At 36.3% G+C, this 25275-nt stretch overlaps 1 protein-coding gene across 1 annotated transcript in view; it reads right to left on the bottom strand.

Annotated features, from left to right (window-relative positions):
• The window catches only part of LRPPRC (leucine rich pentatricopeptide repeat containing), a 128738-nt gene that overhangs the window by 70710 nt on the left and 32753 nt on the right, over nt 1-25275 (bottom strand). The window contains exons 12-14 of the mRNA XM_007476882.3: nt 22716-22834; nt 12029-12122; nt 9213-9279 (exon numbers count right to left, since the gene is read on the bottom strand). Coding sequence (XP_007476944.1) covers nt 9213-9279; nt 12029-12122; nt 22716-22834 — 280 coding nt within the window. The remainder of the gene's footprint in view (nt 1-9212; nt 9280-12028; nt 12123-22715; nt 22835-25275) is intronic.

The raw sequence follows: 25275 nt of genomic DNA, 5'->3' as shown, positions 1-25275 counted from the left end.
CAGAGATGGAGGACTATAGGTATCTAGTATCAGTTTATATTTGCTCAACAACATTTTCCCCATTCTAATGAGTTTTTATTCTTTGTTACAAGGGATTCTCTCAATATAGAAATCATTATATTTGAAAATAAATGAGATTCCAAATGAACTTTGTTATGATTTTTTCTAAGTCAGTAAAAACATTTTTTGGAAGTTCAATGGGTATGGTACTAAATAGATAAGTTTGGGTAGCATGGTCATTTTTGTTTTATTGGCTCATCCTACCCATGAGCAGTTAATGTTTTTCCAATTGCTCAAGTCTAGTTTTAGTTGTGTGGAGAGTGTTTTGTAGTTGTGTTCCTGTGTTCCTGTGTTTGTCTCGGGAGATAGATTCCTAGGTATTTTATTTTGTCTGAGGTGATTTTGAATGGGGTTTCTCTTTCTAATTCTTGCTGCTGAGCTGTGTTGGAGATATATAGAAAAGCTGATGATTTATGTGGGTTTATTTTGTATCCTGCAACTTTGCTAAAGTTGTTGATTATTTCCACTAGCTTTTTGATGGATTCTCTAGGATTCTTTAAGTATAACATCATATCATCCACAAAGAGTGATACTTGGTCTTCTCATTGCCTATTTTAATGCCTTCAATTTCTTTTTTTCTCTAATTGCTACTGCTAGTTTTTCTAGTACAATGTTAAATAATAGAGGTGATAATGGGCATCCTTGTTTCACTCCTGATCTTATTGGGAATGCATCTAGTTTATCCCCATTGCAGATGATGTTGGCTGATGGTTTTAGATATATACTGTTTATTATTTTAGGAAAGACCCTTCTATTCCTATGCTTTCTAGTGTTTTTAATAGGAATGAGTGTTGTATTTTATCAAAGGTTTTTTTCTGCGTCTATTGAGATAATCATGTGATTTTTGTTGGTTTTCTTGTTGATATGGTCAATTATGTGGATGGTTTTCCTAATGTTGAACCAGCCCTGCATCCCTGGTATAAATCCTAGTTGGTCATAGTGAATGACCCTCCTGATCACTTGGCTGAAGTCTTTTTGCTAGTATACTGTTTAAGATTTTTGCATCTATGTTCATTAGGGAGATTGGTCTATAGTTTTCTTTCTCTGTTTTTGACCTGCCTGGCTTTGGAATCAGTACCATGTTTGTATCATGAAAGGAATTTGGTAGAACTCCCTCTTTGCTTATTATGTCAAATAGTTGGTATAGTATTGGAATTAGCTGTTCTATGAATGTTTGATAGAATTCACTGTGAATCCATCTGGCCCTGGGGATTTTCTATTAGGGAGTTCCTTTGATGACCTGTTGGATTTCTTTTTCTGATATGGGGTTATTTAAGAATTTTATTTCTTCTTCTGTTAGTCTAGGAAATTTGTTTTTTTGTAAGTATTCGCATATCACCTAGATTGGCATATTTATTGCTATATAATTGTGCAAAGAAGTTTTTAATGATTGCCTTAATTTCCTCTTCATTGGAGGTAAGGTCCCCTTTTTCATTTATGATACTGTCAATTTTGTTTGTTTTTCCAAAGTACCAGCTTCTTGTCTTCTTTATTAGTTCAATAATTCTATCACTTTCTATTTTATTAATTTCTCCCTTAATTTTTAGGATTTCTAATTTGGTTTTCTTCTGGGGGGTTTTAATTTGTTCCCTTTCAAGTTTTTTGATTTGTATGTCCAATTCATTGATCTCTGCCCTCCCTAATTTGTTAATATATACACTCAGGGATATGAATTTTCCTCTGAGTACTGCTTTGACTGCATCCCATAAGGTTGGAAAGGATGTCTCACCATTGTCATTTTCTTCAATGAAATTATTGTTTCTATAATTTGAATTAGAGAAAACCATAACAAAGTTCATTTGGGAGAACAAAGGATCAAGGATGTCCAGGGAAATAATGAAAAAAAAATACAAAGGAAGGTGGCCTTGCAGTCCCAGATCTCAAACAATACTATAAAGCAGTGGTCATCAAAACAATTTGGTACTGGCTAAGAGACAGAAAGGAGGATCAGTGGAATAGACTTGCGGTAAGTAACCTCAGCAAGACAGTCTATGACAAACCCAAAGACCCCAGCTTTATGGACAAAAATCCACTATTTGACAACAACTGCTGGGAAAACTGGAAGACAGTGTGGAAGAGATTAGGTTTGGATCAACACCTCACACCCTACACCAAGATAAACTCAGAATGGGTGAATGACTTGAACATAAAGAAGGAAACTATAAGTAAACTAAGTGAACACAGAATAGTATACATGTCAGACCTGTGGGAAGGGAAAGACTTTAAAACCAAGCAAGACTTAGAAAGAGTCACAAAATGTAAAATAAACAACTTTAATTACATCGAATTAAAAAGTTATTGTACAAACAAAACCTATGTAACCAAAATTAGAAGGGAAGCAACAAATTGGAAAGCAATCTTCATAACAAAAACCTCTGACAAAGGTCTAATTACTCAAATTAATAAAGAGCTAAATCAATTGTACAAAAAATCAAGCCACTCTCCAATTGATAAATGGGCAAGGGACATGGATAGACAGTTTTCAGCCAAAGAAATCAAAACTATTAATAAGCACATGAAAAGGTGTTCTAAATCTCTGATAATCAGAGAGATGCAAATCAAAACAACTCTGAGGTATCATCTCACACCTAGCAGATTGGCTAACATGACACTGTGGTACAATCGAACATAATGGACTTCTCCATTAGGGGCAATGCAATGTCCCTGAACAATCCACAGGGATCCAGGAGAAAAAAACACTACCCTCAAGCAGAAGACAAACGGTGGGAATAAAAACACCAAGGAAAGGCAACAGCTTGACTATAGGGATGCATCGCCATTGGGAGGGGTGGGGGTAGAAAATGATCGTTGTTTCTAATGAATAATGTTTGAAAATGACCAAATAAAATAATGCTTAAAAGGGAAAAAGGGAGGGAGGGAGGGAGGGAGGGAGGGAGGGAGGGAGGGAGGGAGGGAGGGAGGAAGGAAGGAAGGAAGGAAGGAAGGAAGGAAGGAAGGAAGGAAGGAAGGAAGGAAGGAAGGAAAATAAATGAGATAAAGATGACAATGAGATTTTCTTTTTAAAAAAACCCTTACCTTCCATCTTGGATTGGCTCCAAGGCAGAAGAGTGGTAAGGGCTAGGCAATGGGGGTCAAGTGACTTGCCCAGGGTCACACAGCTGGGAAGTATCTGAGGCCAGATTTGAACCTAGAACCTCCCGTCTGTAGGCCTGTTTCTCAATCCACTGAACTACCGAGCTTCCCCCTAACAATGAGATTTTTTAAACTAAAATATAACTAACAGCTTATTCCAAATCACTAATAAGAAAAAAGGCAAAAAACAAAAAACAAAAAAAACCTTTGAAATTGAGCAAATTTCATCATCAAAGTGACAAAAATTAAGAAATATGGATGAAAATAGTGGATGATAAGAGGTGCTGTGGGAATAAAGACAATTAATACCTTATTACTGGTGGGGCTGTGAACAGGTCTAACTATTCTGGATTGCAATTAAGATGTCATAAGGCTTTAACCCAGAAGGCCCACTGCAAAGCAGTGACAATCAATAAAAAGAGTCCTAGTATATTCCACAAGAATTTTATCAAATACTTTTTATATTAGCAAAAAATTAGAAACAAAGTAGATGCTCATCTACTGGGAAGTGGCTAATCAAGTTGTGGAATAGGAATAGCATGATATATTACTATACTATAACAAACAATAAATATGATGAATACAAAGAAGCTTAGATAGTATACTAAGGGAGGCAGTTTAGATAAGCAAAATCAGGAAAACTATTCATAATAACTAAAAATAACAAATAGAAAAAAATAAGACAACTCACACTAGATACTTAGGAATTGTAATGACCAAGCTTGGTTCCAAAAAGATGACCAGAAGGTACCTCGTAGCTTTCTTTGAAAAGGTGAGAGACAATGAGTATAGTACATTGCTTATGTCTGACTTTTTCTATGTACTGATTAGTTCTGCTGAATTATTTGCTTTTTAATTCTTTGTTATAAGGTATTGAATAAAAAAAAGAAGCAATAATAAAGAATACTCAAAGTACTATACTCATTTAACCAGGGTAAAAAGAAACAATCATTTTAACAGTTTGAATGAGATTGTATAACAGAATGTAAATATTTTGGATATGGTAACATAGTGGTAGACTGGTCCTAAGGTGTCACTGGCACAGAGATTAGGAAACACCCTCTACAACTATAGGCTCAAACCCCTTCCTACCACTCATAATTTTTTTCTTTTTTAATATTTACCTTCCATCTTAAAATCAATACTCAGTATTAGTTCCAAGGCAGAACAACTGTAAGGGTTGGGCAAAGGAGGTTAAGTGACTTGTCTAGAGTCATACAGCTAGAAAGTATCTAAGACCAAATTTGAATCCAGGACCTCCCATCTCTAGCCTTAGCTCTCCATCCACTGAGTCACTTAGCTGTTCCCACTCATAGTCTTACCTGGAATGCTAAGTCTACACTTAGTCAAAGTCTGCCTGGAATATTAACTTAAATGACTTGCCTATGATTGCATTATCAGTAGGCATTGAACCTACATCCTTGCTAGATGCAAGGCTAGTTCTATCCACTATGCCATGTGGCTGCCTCTCATGGCAATCAACATAAACATAGCCACAAAATGGAGTGTCCCCTTTGAACCAAAGATCCCAATGCTAGGCCTTAAAAAAATATCCCAACGAAAAATACATTTGTATATACAAATACTCATTTGTAGTGGGGGGAAGGGGGAGTTTCTATTCATCAATATATAAACATTCAGCACCAACTTTGTAATGTCCCAGGCACTGTGTTCAATGCTAGGGACACAAAGAGGTGAGGACTTCGCAATCTAATGGGGGAACAATATGGAAACAAAACATATAAAACAGCTACATATAGAGAAAGAGGAAATAAGAGGATGGAAAAGGCTTTGAGTAAAAGAGGACACTACCTAAGACTGAAAGGAACTCGGCAAGTGGAGCAGAGGATGGAGAGCACTGAGAGAGTTCCAGTCATGGGGATGGAAGGATGGAAGGATGGAATAAGATATAAGAAGCCTAGAAAGGGAGGAGGGAACTGGTTATGAAGGGCTTGAAAGGGCAAACAGCATGTTCTACTTGATTGTGGAGGTGACAGGGAGCCACTGGGTTTTATTAAGTAGGTGGGTGATACAGCCAGATCTATGCTTTAGGAAAATCACTCTGGTGGCTGACTAGAGGTTGGAATGGAGTGGGGAGACTCAAGGCAGGCAGACCTACCAACAAGTTATTCTAGTCCAGGCTTGAGATGCTGAGGATTGGTACCAGAGGGGTGACAGAGTCAGAAGAGGAGGGGGCATATTCAGAGATGTGGGAGGCAAAGTGAAATTGACAGACTCTGGCAACACCTTGGATTGGGGCTGCAGAGGGCTGACAGGGAAGAGTCCAGGACAGCTCCCAGGCTGTGAACCTGAGGGACTGAGGCTGTCCAATGACTGGTTGAATAAAGTTCAGTATAATACTATGGAGGAATATTACATCATTCTTAAAAGAGATAAACAGGCAACACATAAGGAAATATGAAAAAACCTATGCCAAGTAATATAAAGGAATCATGAAAAGAATGTTAAAAACTTCATATAAAAGAAGAAATTAAAAGTAACAGCAACACAACTTTGGACAGTTGGAAAGAGAGAGTAAAAAGATTTGTCATCTTTTAATTCATTTGATTCTGTTCTATCACACGCAAAGGATTTTTTTTTTTGTGAGAGCCTCCCACAACCCCAATTTTGTATGTTTGATCATTTCTTTACAACTATTAACAATGATAAAAATTTTAAATTATAAAATGGCACAATTAAGTGACAGGACAATATATGAGTTTAGAAAATGGTGTCACATTTTTGGTTCCCTATTTTATAAGACTAAAGACAGATTTTCTTTCAGAAAAACTTAGAATAAAACTATATTAATAAAATTTTTATTTAATATTCTCAAAATAACTGATACTGGTAATACTAAAGAACAGTAAAAATGGCCATAAACCTCTGAAGACCTTTAAGGCAAACAATTCAAATTGGTAGAACAGCAATTTATACTCCAGTTTTGAAGGTTCACAACCAACAAGACATAACTCAATACTTCCAAGAACCTCAATGTCATCTGTATACATATTCCCTCCAAGGTGGCAGGTCATAATCCCTTCATATCTTAGATTGGTAATGGTGAACCTTTTAGAGATGGAGTGCTATGCCCTCCCCCACACCTGAGTGCTGGGCAACCCCCAACTCATGCCTCCCCTTACCCTACACAGGGGAGTAAGAAGCACTCCCACTGGGCTGCTGGGCGGAAGGATAGGAGAACTGAGAAATGTCTTCAGCCATTTTAGAAATGGGGTCGGGAGCAACCCTAGTGCTCTTCCAGCTCTGCTGCCTACTTTACTCTCTGTGTGCTACCAATAGGCTGCTAGACAGGGGAGTGGGATGTTAAAAAATGCCATCAAGTACAGTAGAGATAGGGAGGGGAGCAGCTCTACCTTAGTCCCTCTGCCTTTCTAGCAACAAAGTGTGTGTGGGGAGGAGTGGAGAAGGGGTATGTAGGGTGGCACATATGCTCACAGAGTACTCTATATGCCCTCTCTGGCACCTGTGCCATAGGTTCACCATCACTTAAGACGGTTTCCTAACTTGGTAAAGCCATAGCATGATATCACTTGATGGGGAACCTTTTTATAGGAGGGGAGAAGAAGGAAGGAAAATTCCTGTTCAAATAAAAAATGATTTTACTCACGGTGATGAAAAGAGTTAGGGAAAACTACATTTACCCAAAAGATACTAAATTATCCCAAATGATTATATTTAACTTGTAGCCAAAAAATAAACATTATCAAGATAGAAGCGTATTTTTACAAATAACAACAATATTAATAGCAGCACTTTAAGCTTATAAAACTCTTTACATCTTAACCAAATACTATTCCAAGTATCTTAACAGAAGATATCATCTAGGAAAGTGACATAATTAGCCTTGGAAAATCCTTAAATTAATCCAGGAAGTCAAAGTCCACATATCAAAAGGGCTGGAGCTCTGATTTCATTGATTCTGGGGACCTTCTTGGTGAGGAAACTCCCCTCTACAAATTATCACTTTCTTTTAGATAGTAGCCTAAAACAGATGTCGAACACATATTGAAAACATTTTCAAGAGCAGTTAAAATTGAATTAAAATGTAGTTGGAAATATCTAACAAAGTAAATGATATAAAACTATATTGTATTTATTTATATATAATATTTACAAATACTATATAAAATATTAAAATTTTAACTTTAGTCCAACATGCTGCCTACATAGATACAGGGGCCTCCATTTCTATTTGAGTTTGACACCTCTGACCTAGAGAGAGAGGAGAGGGTAACCAATCAGTGTGAGTCTAAGACAAATCTGACTCTGTGGACAGCTTGTTATCCAAAGCCATGTAGTTGCTCACATTAAGTACCCAAAAACATAAACAAGTGCCACGTTAACAAAGAAAAATTACTTGAATTGTTTGAAAGTCTATTTTACTATAAAACAAGAAAGTAAATATTTTTTCTAGCACTTTCATTTAGCACTTCCATAATATAAATATGACCCTGGACTGAAGGAAAAAACAAAAACCAATACTTGACCAATGGCAAACAAATTTTACTAAATGAATGTAACAAAATGTTACTACTATATTGTAAGCAAACATGAATACTGGATACAGAGGCATTTGTACTTAAATGAACAGATTAAAAGGGAATTGACAAAATTAGGAAAACTATATACTCATTATGTCCACAGCAATGTAAATGGCACAAACAAAAGAGCTGAAAATGAATTCTGTAAAACTATAGTAACCAGTTTGGCTATAAAGAAGAGATATGAAAATAAATCTCCCCTTTTTTGCAGGGGGGGGGGGTCAAATATGGATTTATTTGGTCTTTGTTCAGTTATGTCCAACTGTGTGGCCCTTTTTGGGTTTTCTTGGATACTGGAGGGATTGGCCATTTCCTTCTCCAGCTCATTTGACAGATGAGGAAATGGAGGCAAACAGGGTTAAGTGACTTGTCTAAGATCACGCAGCCAGTGTTTGAGGCCAGATTTAAACCTCCTAACACCAGGCCTAGCACTCTTATCACTATACCACTTAGCTGCCCAGAAATGTAGGTTCAGAAAACTGCATATAATGTTGGATTTGGCTAACATGTTGGCACTTTGATTAGTTTTGCTAAACTATTGCTTTTGTTCTGTTTTCTTTAGGGATACAACCCCAGAAAGAGGCAGACAATGATATATGCTGGGAAAGGTGAACAATATTAACTCTTTCTATGCCAAAACAATACAATTTAAGACTCATGATGCATTATGTTCACAGAACCATAGATTTAAAGCTGAAAAGACTTTAGAAATCATTTAATCCAACTTCTTCAATTTACACCTGAAGGAACTGATACCAGTTCAACCTAAGTTCCTTGAGGGTAGAGACTCTTTTGGTATCTCCAGTGCTAGGCCAATAATAGGTACTTAATAAATGTTTAACATAACTGATTTGGGAACTGAATTAGGTATCAAATCCAGATCTTCTCATTCAGAACCCAGAAAGTTCTTCATCACATTGCCTTGAGTAAATTCAAGAACATTACTTCTCTTATTTAAGGTGTCCTGCTGATTCTCAAGAGAATGACCTGAAAGTATAATTCCTAAATCTCTACCACTCTAAGCTGCTTACAATTTTAGTTATCATCTGGGCCCAAGCTTGGGTTAAAACACTGAACTGACCTCTAGGGAACTCTAATGCACACTGCTCAAAGACTACATTCCTTCAGACATCACTCTTTGCAGGGACACTTAATTCTTCAACCAAATGGCTAAGAAAGATGTACCAATGCAAAAGAGGTCTCTGAGGAGTCTTAAGAGTAATCATGAAAGCAACACATGGAAGTACATGCTTATCACTGACAAAAGAGCTCTTCCACCCTGTGTTTGGGTTCAGGATGAGAGGAAGAGAGGCCAGCAGCATGGGAAAGTATACTTCAAGGCGGGCAGAGGGGGGTAACAATATGAACTTAAGAGGCACAAAACACCCCAGATTAGATAATCCACAATTTAATAAGAGTTTTTAAATTGGCCACTACTTAACATAGTTATGTTCAATGTTCTACCTAGAAGAAAAATAGACAAAATTCACAACTTACCTCCTAAAGCCTAAAATTAGACTCCCTCTAAAAGAATTCAAGTCCAAAGGTGATTTAGAGGATTCCACTGAAAAAAAAAGATAGCTTATTAAATCCCAGGGGAGAAAATACTGCACATTAGTCTAATTTATGAATTTTTGAATGTTTGTATTTGTTCTTTAGTAATATTTACTTTTAACATTTAGTTCGTTATGAAAAATTTAAAAGTATTCATGCATTGTGAGTAGTAATGATAAGGAGCCCCTCCTTAAGTTTGTATAGTACTTTTAAATGTTCACATTATACTTACATCTATGTACAAGAACATATTTTTTAATGGCAAATAGCCACAGAATTAATAGTCATGTGGGAAATATTGGATTGGACACTAGGGAATCACTAAGCAGAGTCCCTCCCTGTCTACATGGAATCTAAAATAAAAATGGGGGAGAAAGAAAACATAATGAAAAGTTAAAGAAAAAACCTATCCTTTCTATTTGACGGTGAGTAAGTCAATAACATCAGTAGAATGTACATTCTAAATAGGTTTTCAATAAAGTGGTGATGGTTTTGGACATTTACTGAACCATCTAGAAATAAACACTTGCTCCAGTTCCCTTTTTGATCAATGTCATATAGTCTTGTCTGCAAATATAAAATAGATTTAGCTCCACAGGGTTAATTGGCCCAAACTGACCTCTCACTGCTCTGAAATTATATTGTCTTTGTCATTCATCTTTGTACTTAGATAATATATTGCTATAGAGTTGTTTTGAGTGCACAAGTTTTCTTTTCCAACAGACTGTAAATTCTTAAATGTTTCCCCCAACCTTCTGTATTCCTCTACATAACTAGTATTCACAAAACACAAAGACATGTGTTTTTAATTCTATTACTTTATTTACACTTAAAACTATAGAACTAGGCAGGCTCTTCTCAAAGAATTTATAAAAGGTCTACAGAAAATCAACACACATTTCACTCATCTTTAATAATTTGACTAAATTTTTTTAAGTGTTCCAAGGATTATAAAATATGGAATAAAAGAATGTAAAGAGTGGGTTATATTTAAAAAGGACTTCAATTTACACTCTGGTAAACTCTTAAATATAATATGTATACAATAACTCAAAGAGATTCTGCTGTTGAGCAGATAAGGCTCCAAATACACCAAAATATTTATAGTAGTATTTTTTGTAGGAGTAAAGAACTGAAAGTAAAGAAGAGGTCCCTTAACTGGGGAATGGCTAAACAAAGTATGGTACATGAATGAAATAGAATATTACAGTGCTATAAAAAATGATGAATATGATTAACCAAGTGTTGAAAGGCTTACATGAACTGATGCAAAGTAAGATAAGTAGGTCAAGAAAAAAAAGGTCCATAATGGCTAAGGTAATGTCAAGAAAAATCACAAGATAATAAAAAAATTATTATTGCAAAACTACAAAGAACAAGCATGGTCCAGGGTTGGAGAGAAGGCAACTCCCTTGACTCCTTTACAAAGATTGAGCTAGGAGTGTCCTTATAGATGATGAACAGTGCATATAGTCAGACATTTTAAATGTATTGGCTGATTTTGCTGATTGTTCTCTCTTCTTTCTTTTTATTTAAAGAAAAATCTTTGAAAGGATAATTATCCAAGGGGAAAAGGAGCACAAAAGAAGGAAATCTAGGGGATATATGGACAAAGAATTTGAATGAAATTTCATTTTAAAAAAATATTAGGATATAGTGAAAAAACTTGAAATTAGGAGACTGGTTCAAATCATAAATCTGCCAGCTATAGCTATGTGACACCCAGAAAAATCTTAAGTTCTCCCATTGTCAGTTTCTCTTTAAAATGGAGACAATGCTTTTACTATTCGTTTCATGGGGTTGTTTTAAGGAAAGAATTTTTCAAATTTTGAAAGAATAATAGAATTATTATGCTTCAACTATTCACTAAGATGATTATATGAGCAATAAGAATAAACTTTTAAAATTAAGTTCTTAAAATTTTTGTTAGGATGCTTCTATGTTATGTTAATTTGATAAGAAGTTCCTAGTTATCCAATATCCTCCCTTAGCTGACATTCAGAAACAACTAATATACTATATAATATATTATATAATATACTATAATAATATACCCCATTTCAACCTATATGCTATATCTTTCACCAAATACTTTTTTAAACAGGATAGAATGAATTGAAGTTTGAGGGACACAGACATGCAGAAAAAGATAAATTCCACTAGTACTTTTACATTAAAGTGAGCACATGTATGAAGTTTTAGAATCAAATTTCGTAATACTAAATATTTTAAAAATATATAAATTTATATCTATCAGTGATTTAAAAAATCACTTCATGATATTCAGCTTATTGCTATATTTCCCGTTTTAACAGATTATTATTTGGCTTTCTATGAACACGTCAGACTATTTCAAGGAAGATAGCAGATAAATTTTTTTAACTCATTTTGAAAAATTTTTCTGCTCTTGCTTAAAGAAATCAATGTTAATAAATCATAGGCTCTGGTACCATAGGTACTCCTTGTTTTTAGATTGTACAAGTAACTTTGAAGTGGGCAATACAAATAGCACTATACCTATTTTTTTAAACAAGGAAAAATCGGGGTTCAGAAATCTGCAGTGAACTGTTAAAGATAATTTACCGAATATTTAAGTGGCAATGCTTAAAGAGACTTACTCTTTTTTGTCTAGGGTTCTTTTGTATTACTTAATGCTATGGGGAAGAAGGAAGTATTCTATATACATTAACTTAGGGGAACAACTGCCTTACAACAATTTACAGGATGTTACACTGGTTGTGGAAAAATGGAATACTTACATAATGATAAGACCTTTTCAAGGTTTCCATTTAATGCTTCATTCCTCAATTCAGCTAAAAAGAACAAGTCTTCATTAACTGGACACTCATTTTCCTATGGACATAAAATATGTATGAGGAAATTATAATTCTTACTTAATAACAAAGAATACTTTGATTCATAATCTCTACCTCCTCTTCATACCACTGTGTTATTTAACATCCCAATAGTCAAACAATGATTTCTTGAATAGAAAGGAAACCTACTCTTTAACATGTAATTGAGCTAGACATTTCAAAACTGAATACTAAGAGTTCCACAGAAGTAAGAGTTCTCTTGATCAAGGATTCTTATATGGGGGTAGGGGAGTTTACCCACAACCTACCTTGAAATTACATAGAGAATTAATCATTTATAAAAGATGTTTTCTCTTTATGAGGACTATTGAGGCATTTAGAATATCTCCCTTTAAAAAATGAGAAAAAAATCCAGTGCAAAAGACTCCTGTAGGTTATAGATACTTCTATAGACAATAGACTTCTATAGTTAAAAGTTACTGTATGTCATATCTCTAATTAAGTATCAAATAGAAACTGTGTAAGGATGTCATTCAACATAACTTAATATAATTCTATTGTTGAGGGATAGGACAAGAATAATATAATATAATAATTCAATACTGACTCATTTACTTAATGATTGAATTGTCCAACATTTGACTAAACTTTTAAAAACAGGATCTGATTTTTCTAAGGGAAAGAAAAATAAATTTCAATAACCAACTCCAATGTTATCTACTCCATGAAGCCTATGCCTAATCCCTAATCTACCCCCTCCCCCATCCAATCAAGACTCAACTTGGTCTTCATATTTCATAAATTTTGTTTTGAATTTCTTTAACGAATTAGTGTTGCATTCATTATTTATCCTCTACTATACCATAAACTCAATGGACACTGGAGCCGTGACTTTGTCTGCTTGGACTGTTCATTAAACAGACAGACATTTCCTAACACATCTTACCAAACCATATATTTGTCCCTGCTTCCAACCCATTAATTCCACATCTATGTGGCTTCCCACTGCTATTTCCAGATTCTTTTCTTACCTTTGTTTCAATAACCTCTCCTCCTTAAGATTAATGCTATTCATCCGCATGGCCCAATCCTGTCAGCCATTATCACCAAACCTCCAGGTCACTCTCCTTTCCTCAATGAATTCAGTTCATGGTTAATAGTTTTTCATTGCTCCTCAACTCTTGCCCTCATACTTGGGGAATATCAACATACATAATGACTCTCCCATCAGCATCTTAAATGATTCAGTTTAAATTACTCACTTCTCAACCTACTCCTACACTACACTTCAGCCACACACTTGATCATAATCCCTGATCTTGCCATCACCCACAAATGTACTACCTCCATGTTGATGAATTCCAAAATCTCCTTATCTGACCATAATCTATTGATTTTCCACCTCTTCCTTTTCCTACCCTTCTCAAACCCAACTTTTCATCTATATTGTGCCTTCTAATTCCTTGACCCCTCAATTCTCTCCCAGGCCATCTTCCTTGCATTAGTCACTCTTTCCCCCATCTTAAACCCACGGCAAGCCAATTCATCTCTACATTGTTTTCATCTTGAGTTCCTGGTCCCCTTCCCGTGCCCCACCAAGCCTAAGTCTTAGATCACTCCCAATACCCCACCACCTTTCCTCCTATACACATGTGCTTATGAACTAAGGTAGATAAAATTATCCAACCATTCTGACCCAGTCCACTACAAATTTCATTACACAACCTTAACAGGGCCCTCAATGCTGCCTAAGCAATTCTTTATCTTATTTGCCACAGTAGTGCTTTCCAGCCTTTTCATCTCTCCTTAAACCTCCATGGATCCTTGTGCTCCTATCCTCTCAGCTAAGCTGCTTCTTCTCCCCTCTTCTTCATTTTCTATCACTCTTATGCCTTTTGACACTCTCTTTAACCCGTCTTACATGAAGTAACTTTACTACTTACCAAGGATAACGTAATTGAAGTATATAATCCAACCAAAACAAAACAAAAGAGTTATCTTAACCCAGGATTCTTCTATATGGCGGGTTATATAACACCTACCTGGGAATTAATGGATAGTCTTGTCTCTAATAATTTCACTGCTTCCCATCCCCCAACAAGCTGTCCTTTTTGTTCCCCCTTCTATTACTCATTTTCAACCTCTCATTATCTTAAGGGCTCCTTCCTCACTGCCTACAAACATGCCCTAACTCCTCCATTCTCAAAAAATTCTTTGTTTAAACCTTCCATCCCCGGTAATGGTCCTCTTTTGTCTCTCCTACTCTTTACAGCTAAACTTCCTTGGAAAGAACATCTACAACAGGTTCCTGCCCCTTCTTGTCTCTCACTCTCTTCCTTTAAAAATCCTTACCTTCTGATTTACTATCAATTCTAAGACAGAAGAGTGGCCTGGGCTGAGCGACTGCCCAGGGTCACACAGTTAGAAACTGTCTGAGGGCAGATGTGAATCCAGGAGCTCTTGACTCCAGGCCTGGCATTCTATCCACCTTGCTACCTAGCTGCCCTTTGCTTATTCTCTTCTTAACCCTCTGACTTCATCATTCCACTGACACAGACCTCTCCAAAATCACCAGTGATCTCTTAAATCTTTCCAAACCCAAAGGTCTTTCTCGATCCTTATTTTCCTATCATCTCTCTGAAGCCTTTGACATTGCTAATCACCATCTGGAACTAAAACTTTCTTTTCTTTAGGTTTTTGGGACATTATTCCTTCCTAGCTTTCCTCCTATCTCTCTCAGTCTCCTCAGTCTTCTGCCAGATCCTCATCCAGATCATATCCTCTAATTTTATCTCTCAGGGTTCTGTCCTAGGTACTCTTCTCTTCTCCCTCTACACTACTTCACTTGGTCATCCACTCCCATAGATTTAACTATCATCTTTAAGCTGATGGTCTTCAAATCTACCTTCCTGCTCTAACCTCTCTGCTGACCACTAATCAATCTTGTATCTCCAAGTATCCTTCACAAATCCTGGACTGAATTCCAAGAGATGTCTTAAAATCAACATGTCCAAAACTGAACTCTACATTCCCCACTAGAGACTACCCTATTAAAGAGAGCAACATCATCTTGCCAATACTTCAGATTAATTCGAAATGTCATTCTCAATTCCTCACTGTCATCTTTGTCCCACAATATACAATCTCTTGCTAAGCCTTGTCAATTTTACCTTTGCCACCACACTGGTGCAGGCCTTTATCACCTCACACCTGGACTATCAAAGCAGCCTATCAGCAAGTCTCTCCTTGCTCCAATCCATTCACTGTTCATCCACCAAAGTGACTGTCCTAAATAACAACTGTGTCATGCCTCCCCTTGGACTCTCCCCGCCTTCTCTTTCTTAGTAAACTCCAGTAGATCCCTAGTGCTTCAAGGATTAAATACAAAATCCTCTATTTGTCGTTCAAAGACCTTCACAACCAAGCTTCATCCTACCTTTCCAGTCTTCTTACACCTTATACTCCCTGTCATGTATTCTTTTATCTAGTTCTTCATAAAGCTTGTTTATATGCTTTTATTTGTTTGTTGTCTCCCCTACTAGACTGTTAGAACTTGAGGGCAGGGCCTGTCTTTTGCTTCTTTTTGTATCTCCAGCATATAGTAGATGCTTCTTAATAAATGTTTGGCTAATTTATTGACAGTATGGCCAGGCTAATATTTTTTATGAATAAATCTAATAGTCCCTCCACTGCTCAAAAGTTTTGATAGTTCCCTATTATCTAAGTTCCAATTCAAGGTCCTCTAGAACTGGGAATATCCTTTGCAATGGGCTCTCACAGAATTCACCTCTAGATATGCCATACTTCAGTTAAACTATATGATTCATTATCCCCAGAAAAGACATTGTGCTTTCTCTACTTTAGGGTTAGCAACTATTCATGTATATACACATGTAACACTTTGTTTTCTAGTTAATTGTATTACATGTTGTGTTTCTCCTAATAAAGTCCAGAAGTAAAGAGTTACTTTATAATAAGACTTTTCATTACATCCAATATTTAGAGTAGTGCTGCATACTTAATAGACAAAAAATATTAACTGCTATATTACTGAAGGAACCAAATGTTTGTGAGGGCAGGTACTATAAGAGACAAATAAATACATGCTACATAAGCTACACACGCTTGCTCCTGCTTCTATGGCAGTGATGACTATACTTCTTATAATGATCTGATTTTAACAGTTCAGTCCAATAGTAGATGAAATGTAATACACCAACACCTGATTCACTGACAGCAGTTCCCATGAAATTAATGGTGCAGAGACAAATGCAACATTCTTTGATATAGAACCTAGAGGAATTAGATCTGTTCTATCACATTGTTGTCCATAAGATTTACTGCACTCTGACACATCATGAGGAATTTTCTAAAAAAAAAGTTGGTTTCACCTAGTACATGGGAGGAGCTCAATGAATGGTTGATTTCACCAGCTGTCAAATGATCACACCAAAGTCAAAATGACTTCTACTTTAACTTAAGACTTCCTCTTTGTAGAACTCCTCTGAGAAAGAGAGAGAACATTTAGAGAAAGCATAGCCCCTGCTGCATTAACAATTTCCAGGACAGGAAGAAGATAGGACAAATGCACAGATAAAAAGAACACAAGACTTGAAGACAGTATAAAACCAAGTATAAAGCTGTTTTTGTCATGAAGGAGATAGTATCCGAGTTGGGATTTAAAAAATGAAAGTGTATGAATTTAAACTGGTATAAGTGGAATGAGAATATGGAGAGGACAATTAAGGATTATGATATATAACCTGAACTAAGGCCCAGGGGCAGAAAAGCATATCATATCTATCTATCATATCATATCTAGAACAAAGAGAGGAGCAAGGAAGACATTTCCTTTTAGATCTCTGGATACTGAAAGAGGTCCCAATCAAATCTCAAATAAAAGAGATAGGATAAAAGACAATTTTGATTACATAAAATCAAATTTTGCCTAAACAAAACCAATGCTGCTACAATTAGAGGGGAAACAGTTACCTGGGTTAAAGTCTTTATAGCAATCTTCTCTAGTAAGATCTAATCTAATTTCCAAGATATATAAGAACTGATTCAAATTTTAAGAGCAAGGGGGGAGGGGCAGAGTCAAGATGGCAGCTTAGCAAGCAGCAAAAGTTCAGACCTCGTGGAGGACCCTTCCTTACCGATACAGACTGAATGCTCCCAGGGCACAGAAATTCAAGCTGAACAACAGGACAGAAGCGGGGAACCCTCCTTCTGGACTCAAATCAAAAGGTACGCCCCCCCAAAAGCCGGAATCTGAGAATACTCAGGGCTAAGGGGAAGGCAGAGCGAAGGTCCCAGGACCTCTCCCCCACAACCCAGAGGGCTGAGCCCCCAGCAGCAGTGGGAACCTCTGAGCGGGCAAAGGTGCTGGTTTGCAGGGTCTACCTTGGGAGCAGCAGGGCGCCTGACTCGGAGCATCCAGCTTGGACAGCGGGGAGGAAGCCAGGGAGAAAAGGGCCATGGCTGGGTCCCTCTATCAGGCTCCAGTCTCACTCTTGCCTCGGGCACATCCAGACCAATCCAGTTGAACTAATCCCATCAGAACTCCTCAGAGTTTAGGGAGGCAGGCAAAGAAGCAGCTGGAGAGAACTGGAGAGAGCCTGGGCAGCCCAGCCTTCCAGGAGTCTTCAGAGCCTCAGTGCTTCATACCACATACAGCCCAGCCCAGTTGAACTCAATCCAATCAAAAGCCTCCAGAGGACAGGGAAGCTAACATTCCTCCCCTAGAGACTGTACCAAGAGATCTGACAAAGCTCCAAGAGGGGAGACTGACAGCCCCAAAACCAAAACAAAATGAGAGGAGCAAGAGCACACCAAATACGGGGAGCAAAGAAGGGGTAAACTCGAGCAAACAACAGAAAAAGAAGAAAGAAATTACAATAGGCAGCTTCTGCACAAGTAATGAGCAAAGAGCGAATGAAACAGAGGGGGAGGACCCAGCAAAGGAAAAATCAGAAATCCCAGCGAATTGGATACAGGCTTTGGAAGAACTCAAAATGCAATTCAAAACACAATTAAGAGAGGCTGAAGACAATTGGGAAAAGAACTTAAAAACTAAGATCAAGTCATCTGGAAACAGAAAATAGTGTCTTGAAAGCCAAAATCAACCAGCTGGAAAATGAGGCAAAGGAGATGAAAGATGAGGCAAAGCAGATGAAAGATGTGGTGAAGAAGATGAAAGATGACCTCCAAAGAAAATCCGGCCAAAAGGAAAAGGACAACCAAAAAACTAAGGATGAAATCCAGTCTTTAAGAACCAGAATACAAACAACTAGAATCAAGTGACCTCACATGGCAGCAGGACACTATAAAACAAAACCAAAAGAATGAAAAAACTGAGGAAAATATGAAGCATCACATTCACAAAACAGAGGATTTAGAAAATCATTTAAGGAGAGACAATTTAAGAATTATTGGCCTACCAGAAGACCATGACAAAAGAAAAAGCCTGGACATTATATTACAGGAAATTATTCAAGAAAACTGCCCCAAAATCCTTGAGCAAGAGGGAAAAGTGGAGATTGATAGAATCCATAGATCACTTCCTGTACTTAATCCCCAACTGACAACACCCAGGAATGTTATAGCCAAATTCAAGAACTATAAGACCAAAGAAAAGATATTACAAGCTGCCAAGAAGAAGTCATTCAAATATCAAGGAACCACAGTGAGGATAACTCAGGATCTGGCTGCATCCACACTGAAAAAAAGAAAGGCATGGAATACGATATTCCGGAAAGCAAGGGAACTAGGTCTACAACCAAGAATCAATTACCCAGCAAAACTGACTATATTCTTACAGGGGAAAGTATGGTCATTCAACAAAATAGAAGAATTTCAAGAATTCGTACAGAAAAGACCAGACCTGAACAGAAAATTTGATGTCCAAGCACAGAACTCAAGAGAATCATCAAAAGGTAATTAAAAAAGAGGGGAAAAAAGAAAAACAAACAAAAAAATTTTTTAAGAGACTCAATAAGTTAAAATGATATGCATCCCTATAAGAAAAGAGGTCATTGGTAACTCTTAAAAACTGTTGTTATTAGCTGGGTAGCAAAAAGAAGTACACTTAGAGGGAACAGCAACAAACTGTATAGGATGAAAGGACAATACATAAATAGGTATATAGATATATGCATGCAAAAATACATATGCATGAGTATGCATATACATATATATATAACTAGAGCTTAAAAATAGGTTAATATTAAAAGAAATGGGAAAAGAAACAAATGGGGGTAAATTTATATGTCATAAAGAAGCTCATGGTGGGAGGGGGGAGAACATCAATACACTGGAAGGGTAAAGAGGTCAGAGACAGGAAATACTCAACTTTTATGTGCTTTGAAAGTGACTCAAAGAGGGAAAAACAATCCAATCCATTGGGGGCAGAGAATAGATTTGCACCCTATAGGGGAGTAGAAGGGTAACAAACGGTCTGGTGAGGAAGGAAGCAGTACAAGAGAGGGAGAGAGCAGGGGGTTAATTTTAGAAAGACTACAGGGAAAATAAGGGGGGGGGGGACAAATAAGGAAGGGGGTAGAAAGGGAAGTAAAATAAGGGTGGGAACAAAGGGGACTGTTCAAAAGCAAACATTGGTGTAGAAGGAAATAGTGAAAGAAGAAAAGGCAGGTTAAGGAGCAGAAATCAAAATGCTGGGAAATACACAGCTAGTAATCATAACTCTGAATGTGAATGGAATGAACTCACCCATAAAACGTAAGCGAATAGCAGAGTGGACTAGAGTCCAAAACCCTACCATATGCTGTCTACAAGAAACACATATGAGAAAGGTAGATACACATAGGGTGAAAGTAAGAGGGTGGAGCCAAATCTATTGGGCATCAACTGACAAAAAGAATCAAAAAATGCAAAGGAAGGAGGACTTGCAGTCCCAGATCTCAAACTATACTATAAAGCAGTGGTTATCAAAACAATTTGGTACTGGCTCAGAGACAGAAAGGAGGATCAGTGGAATAGACTTGGTGTAAATGATCTCAGCAAGACAGTTTATGACAAACCCAAAGACCCCAGCTTTTGGGACAAAAATCCATTATTTGACAAAAACTGCTGGGAAAATTGGAAGACAGTGTGGGAGAGATTAGGTTTGGCTCAACACCTCACACCCTACACCAAGATAAATTCAGAATGGGTGAATGACTTGAACATGAAGAAGGAAACTATAAGTAAATTAGGTGAACACAGAATAGTATACCTGTTAGACCTTTGGGAAGGGAAAGATTTTAAAACCAAGCAAGACTTAGAAAGAGTCACAAAATGTAAAATAAATAATTTTGACTACATCAAATTAAAAAGTTTTTGTACAAACAAAACCAATGTAACTAAAATCAGAAGGGTAGCAACAAAATGGGAAACAATCTTCATAAAAACCTCTGACAAAGGTTTAATTACTCAAATTTACAAAGAGCTAAATCAATTGTACAAAAAAATCAAGCTATTCTCCAATTGAGAAATGGGCAAGAGACATGAACAGGCAGTTCTCAGATAAAGAAATCAAAACTATTAATGAGCACATGAAAAAGTGTTCTACATCTCTTATAATCAGAGATGCAAATCAAAACAACTCTGAGGTATCACCTCACACCTAGCAGATTGGCTAACATGACAGCAAAGGAAAGTAATGAATGCTGGAGGGGATGTGGCAAAGTAGGGACATTAATTCATTGCTGGTGGAATTGTGAATTGATACAACCATTCTGGAGGGCAATTTGGAACTAGGCCCAAAGGGCGATAAAAGACTGTCTGCCCTTTGATCTAGTCATAGCACTGCTGGGCTTGTACCCCAAAGAGATTATAAGGAAAAAGACTTGTACAAGAATATTCATAGCTGCACTCTTTGTAGTGACCAAAAATTGGAAAATGAGGGGCTGCCCTTCCATTGGGGAATGGCTGAACAAATTGTGGTATATGTTGGTGATGGAATACTATTGTGCTAAAAGGAATAATAAAGTGGAGGAATTCCATGGAGACTGGAACAACCTCCAGGAAGTGATGCAGAGTGAGAGGAGCAGAACCAGGAAAACATTGTACACAGAGACTGATACATTGTGGTACAATCAAAGGTAATGGACTTCTCCATTAGTGGCAATCCAGTGTCCCTGAACAATCTGCAGGGATCTAAAAAACACTATCCACAAGCAGAAGATAAACTGTGGGAGTAAAAATACCGATGAAAAGCAACTGCTTGACTACAGGGGTGGAGGGGATATGACTGAGGAGAGACTCTAAATGATCACTCTAATGCAAATACCAACAACATGGAAATGGGTTTGATTCAAGAACACATGTGATACCCAGTGGAATTGCGCGTGGGCTATGGGAGAGGTGGTGGGAGGGAGGGGAGGGAAGAAAAGAAAATGATCTTTGTTTCCAATGAATAATGTTTGGAAATGACCAAATAAAAATAAAAAAATTAAATTAAATTAAAAAATACAAATTTTAAAAGCAAGAGGCAAGAGGCATTTCCCAACTGATAAATTCTTAAAATAGATGAACAAGTAAAATCCTTACCTTTTGTTTTAGGACTGATAGTAAGTATTGGTTCTAAGGCAGAAGAGCAGTAAGAGCTAGGCAATGAGGGTTTGACTTGTCCAGGGACACACATCTAGAAAGTGTCTGAGGACAGATTTGTACCCAAGTCCTCCTAACTCTAGGCCTGAGCCTCTATACATTAAGCCACCCAGCTGCCCCAATAAGGAGTTTGCAATGGAAGAACTCAGGGTATCAACAACCATATGAACTGGTGAACCACAAAGTAAATAGAGCCAGCAGAATAATTTATTCAATAAAAACACCTTAAAGAAAAGCAACTTGGAAAAACTCATAAATTCTGATCAATGCAATGGCCAAACATTGGGATCTATGATGAAACATGTTTCACCCTACAGAAAAATAATGGACCTTAAAGCATAAGACTAAAATATGCATTTTTGGATAAGGTCAATTAGGCATTTGTTTCTCTTAGCTGATTATTTGTTTTGTTTTTTCTTTCATTCCCCCTAATCCCTAACGGGTTTGGAAAGAAAAATACTCATTAGCTGGCAAGGGGAGAAGTAATATTTCAAACTGTGACTGATAAGGGTCAGGGGACTAACAAATACAGGGCAAAGGGGATAGAGGATACAAGGTGACACCAAAGGAAAAATGCTCATCAAACAAATCTTGCCTTCTTCATAAATTTCAAGTTAATATTTATAATGAAATCAACAAACTTTAAATCGTTTTAGAAATTATGTCTAGAAGAAGCACAGCTACAAAGTCAGGAAGACCTAGCTCAAATGCTGTTCTTGTAACTTTAGCCCCGTCACTCATCCATTTGGTAGTTTGGTTCACTCTCTAAAAGTCCAAATGCAAGGGAAGACACTCACCTGTGTGGACTCCAGATGCTCCATTTACTACTAGTGAAAACCTAGGATCAGCCCCTATTACCTACCATCAACATAGAACTGGCATGTCAGTAACTGGTTCTTGAGATCTTCTCCAAACATTTTTTTTTCTTAAGGAATACAGGATGGGCTGGGACTGTGATCTATAGTCTCAAAGCTAAAGAATTCAACCCATATATCAAAAGTAAAATAAATATATGACTCACCTGCAATACAGAACGTGCTGATTGTATACTATCAAAAGAGGGAAAGACATAATTCCCATATGTTTCAGAATCAGGATTTACTCCCAACTCATGCATTTTTTGGACAATTTCAATAATGCCTAGAAAAAAAAAATAAAGAAGCACAGGGATAAAATAAGTAGATAAACATAAAAGACTCAGCTCAATTTTCCTTAAAATTTAAAAAAAAAAAAAGGACAAGTTTAAGTAGCTACAAAATAATTTTTTAAAAGGCAATTAAAGACTGGCAACATCTTGACAAACACAAAGGGATGGGGGGAATGAAAAAATGCAAGATACAAAAAATAAAGCCTTCTATTACCACTATGAATTAAGCACTGGGTACTCATGACCTAGAGGAAACAGGGAGTTGGAGATATATCCAAAGCATCCCCGAAATCATATTATCAATTACAAAACACATTTCTCACTCAAGTAAAATAGCATCAAATATCACTTGAAAGTCTATGAAGTCTAAGAAAAAATCCTTTATGCACTGCTAGTTTCAAGACATACAAGTCCGTCATATTACAAAAATAGAACTGCATTCCAGAGTATGTGCAGCAATGACAAAAGAGTACACGCCTCTGGCTACAAGAATGCTAGGCTTAGCACTGGGACAGGGAGTTAAAGTAGATGTTTTTCTTCAGGAAGTTCAACAGTAAGCAAAGTTCAAAATAGTATTATCAAGAACACATGTAGGAAAATCTACTTACATCTAACCTTTTATTTTATCAAGGAGTTTTAAAACACAAAAGTAAATTAAGAATATAGGCATTTTGCTTTCTAATCACAAGACATTATGATTTCATTGCCTTTAAACCTGATGCCATTTGTCTTAGTTCTTATAATATCTCTGTCTTTTTTCTTTATAACAGACATCTGTCTTTTTTAAAAGCCTTGTCTTTCATCTTAGAATCGTACTGTGTATTGATTTCAAGGCAGAAGAGCAGTAAGGACTAGGCAATGGGGGTTAAGTGACTTGCCCAAGTCACACAGCTAGGAGTGTCAAAGGTCAAATTTGAACTCAGTACCTCTGGTCTCTAGGTTCTCAACCCACTGAATCACCTAGATGCCTCCAGATGTTTGTCTTTTAAAAAGAGATGATATGTATATTCACATATTTAGAGACATTTTGATTTTTCTGAAAAAATTTAATCTTCAAATTTCAAAATTTTTTTACCAGAACTATTTAATACTTCTTAAAATAGTCTAAATCTGTTCAAGCATCAGAATTTATATCCAACATAAAAATGACCTGGCAAATGTTATAGTCAATATACATAAAGAATCATATTTTTGCATTAGTAAAATTGGAGGAAACGAAATTTCTCAAGTAATAACAAAGATACAAATTTTACTATTTATCAAACAAATTTTTCGCTTAAAAATCTATGCCTTTTTTCAAGGTGTCATCTACAGAAAAATGACACTTTGATGAATATTTTATATGAATCATAATGTTGTACTTCTCTCTGAGCCCTTAACAATATATGAAAGATTAAATTCTGCATCTCTGAACAAGGATGCCTTGAATAAGATTCTTATTCTAGTTCAAAATACCAAAAAATATTAAAAAGTATTCATTTTTTCCTACCACTTTTAAAATCTCAACCACCAAAATGTCTGCAAGAAATAAAATTACTTTGAAAATTTGGCGAATATAAAAAAAACCCGGCAAGTTTTCATATTAGAAAACAATTCAGGTTAGTAGAACCACTCAAGTACTTAATAATGCAAGCACAGAAGTCTACAGAACTAACTCTGTGACTGAAAAACGAAAGAAAATTGACTGCCCTCACTTTAGGAGATCTAGGTTTATTCTGACTTGGGATAGCAGTCCATGAAAACAAACGTAAAATACAATTAAGATCTTTGTTACCTTGATCTGCAGTTTTCTGAAGACCTTACCAAAAAAATCTAGAAACTATCAATCTCTTATGTGAATGCTAATTAGAAGTTCAATTTCTAAAAAATAAAATTTATGTTCCTAGATATTATTGAATACTTCCAATTTCAAATCACTATACAAAAATGAATTAACTCATAAAAAATGTATCACAAACATTTAACAAGAGGAAACAAGATTAAAAATTAGTTTGTATATACAAAAACAAAAACAAACAAACAAAAAAAAATAGCCCTTACTCCAAGGAGTTCTATTTCCATCACCTATATCTAAGGCTTCTGTGGCTAGTTGTTTTTGTATTCAAGAAAAAGAGTGGCCAAGGAACATTGTATGGCTAACAGGCTGGCATAACTATAAACTGTCAGGAACAAAAACCATTTGAAAACTTTCCTGCTCTTTCTGGAATGAGAAGAAAAAACTGACTTTTCATAAATTAAAAAACCTAACACACTTTTCATATTAGACATATGATATCAACTTCTTTATTAACTATTCATTTTAACATCTTATTCCACTGCATTCTCTTAGAAGGTTGGGGAAAATGTCCTTTTTCTATTAACCAAAAGTATCTCTTTAAAAAGGTTATTTTAAATGACCTGAAGTAAATGCAGAAAATATAATGAAGTTTCACTG

Source organism: Monodelphis domestica, chromosome 1 (genome assembly GCF_027887165.1).
Source record: "Monodelphis domestica isolate mMonDom1 chromosome 1, mMonDom1.pri, whole genome shotgun sequence".
Classification (NCBI taxonomy): domain Eukaryota; kingdom Metazoa; phylum Chordata; class Mammalia; order Didelphimorphia; family Didelphidae; genus Monodelphis; species Monodelphis domestica.
Note: the sequence above shows the minus strand (reverse complement) of the source record. Positions and strands in the feature narration are given on the sequence as shown.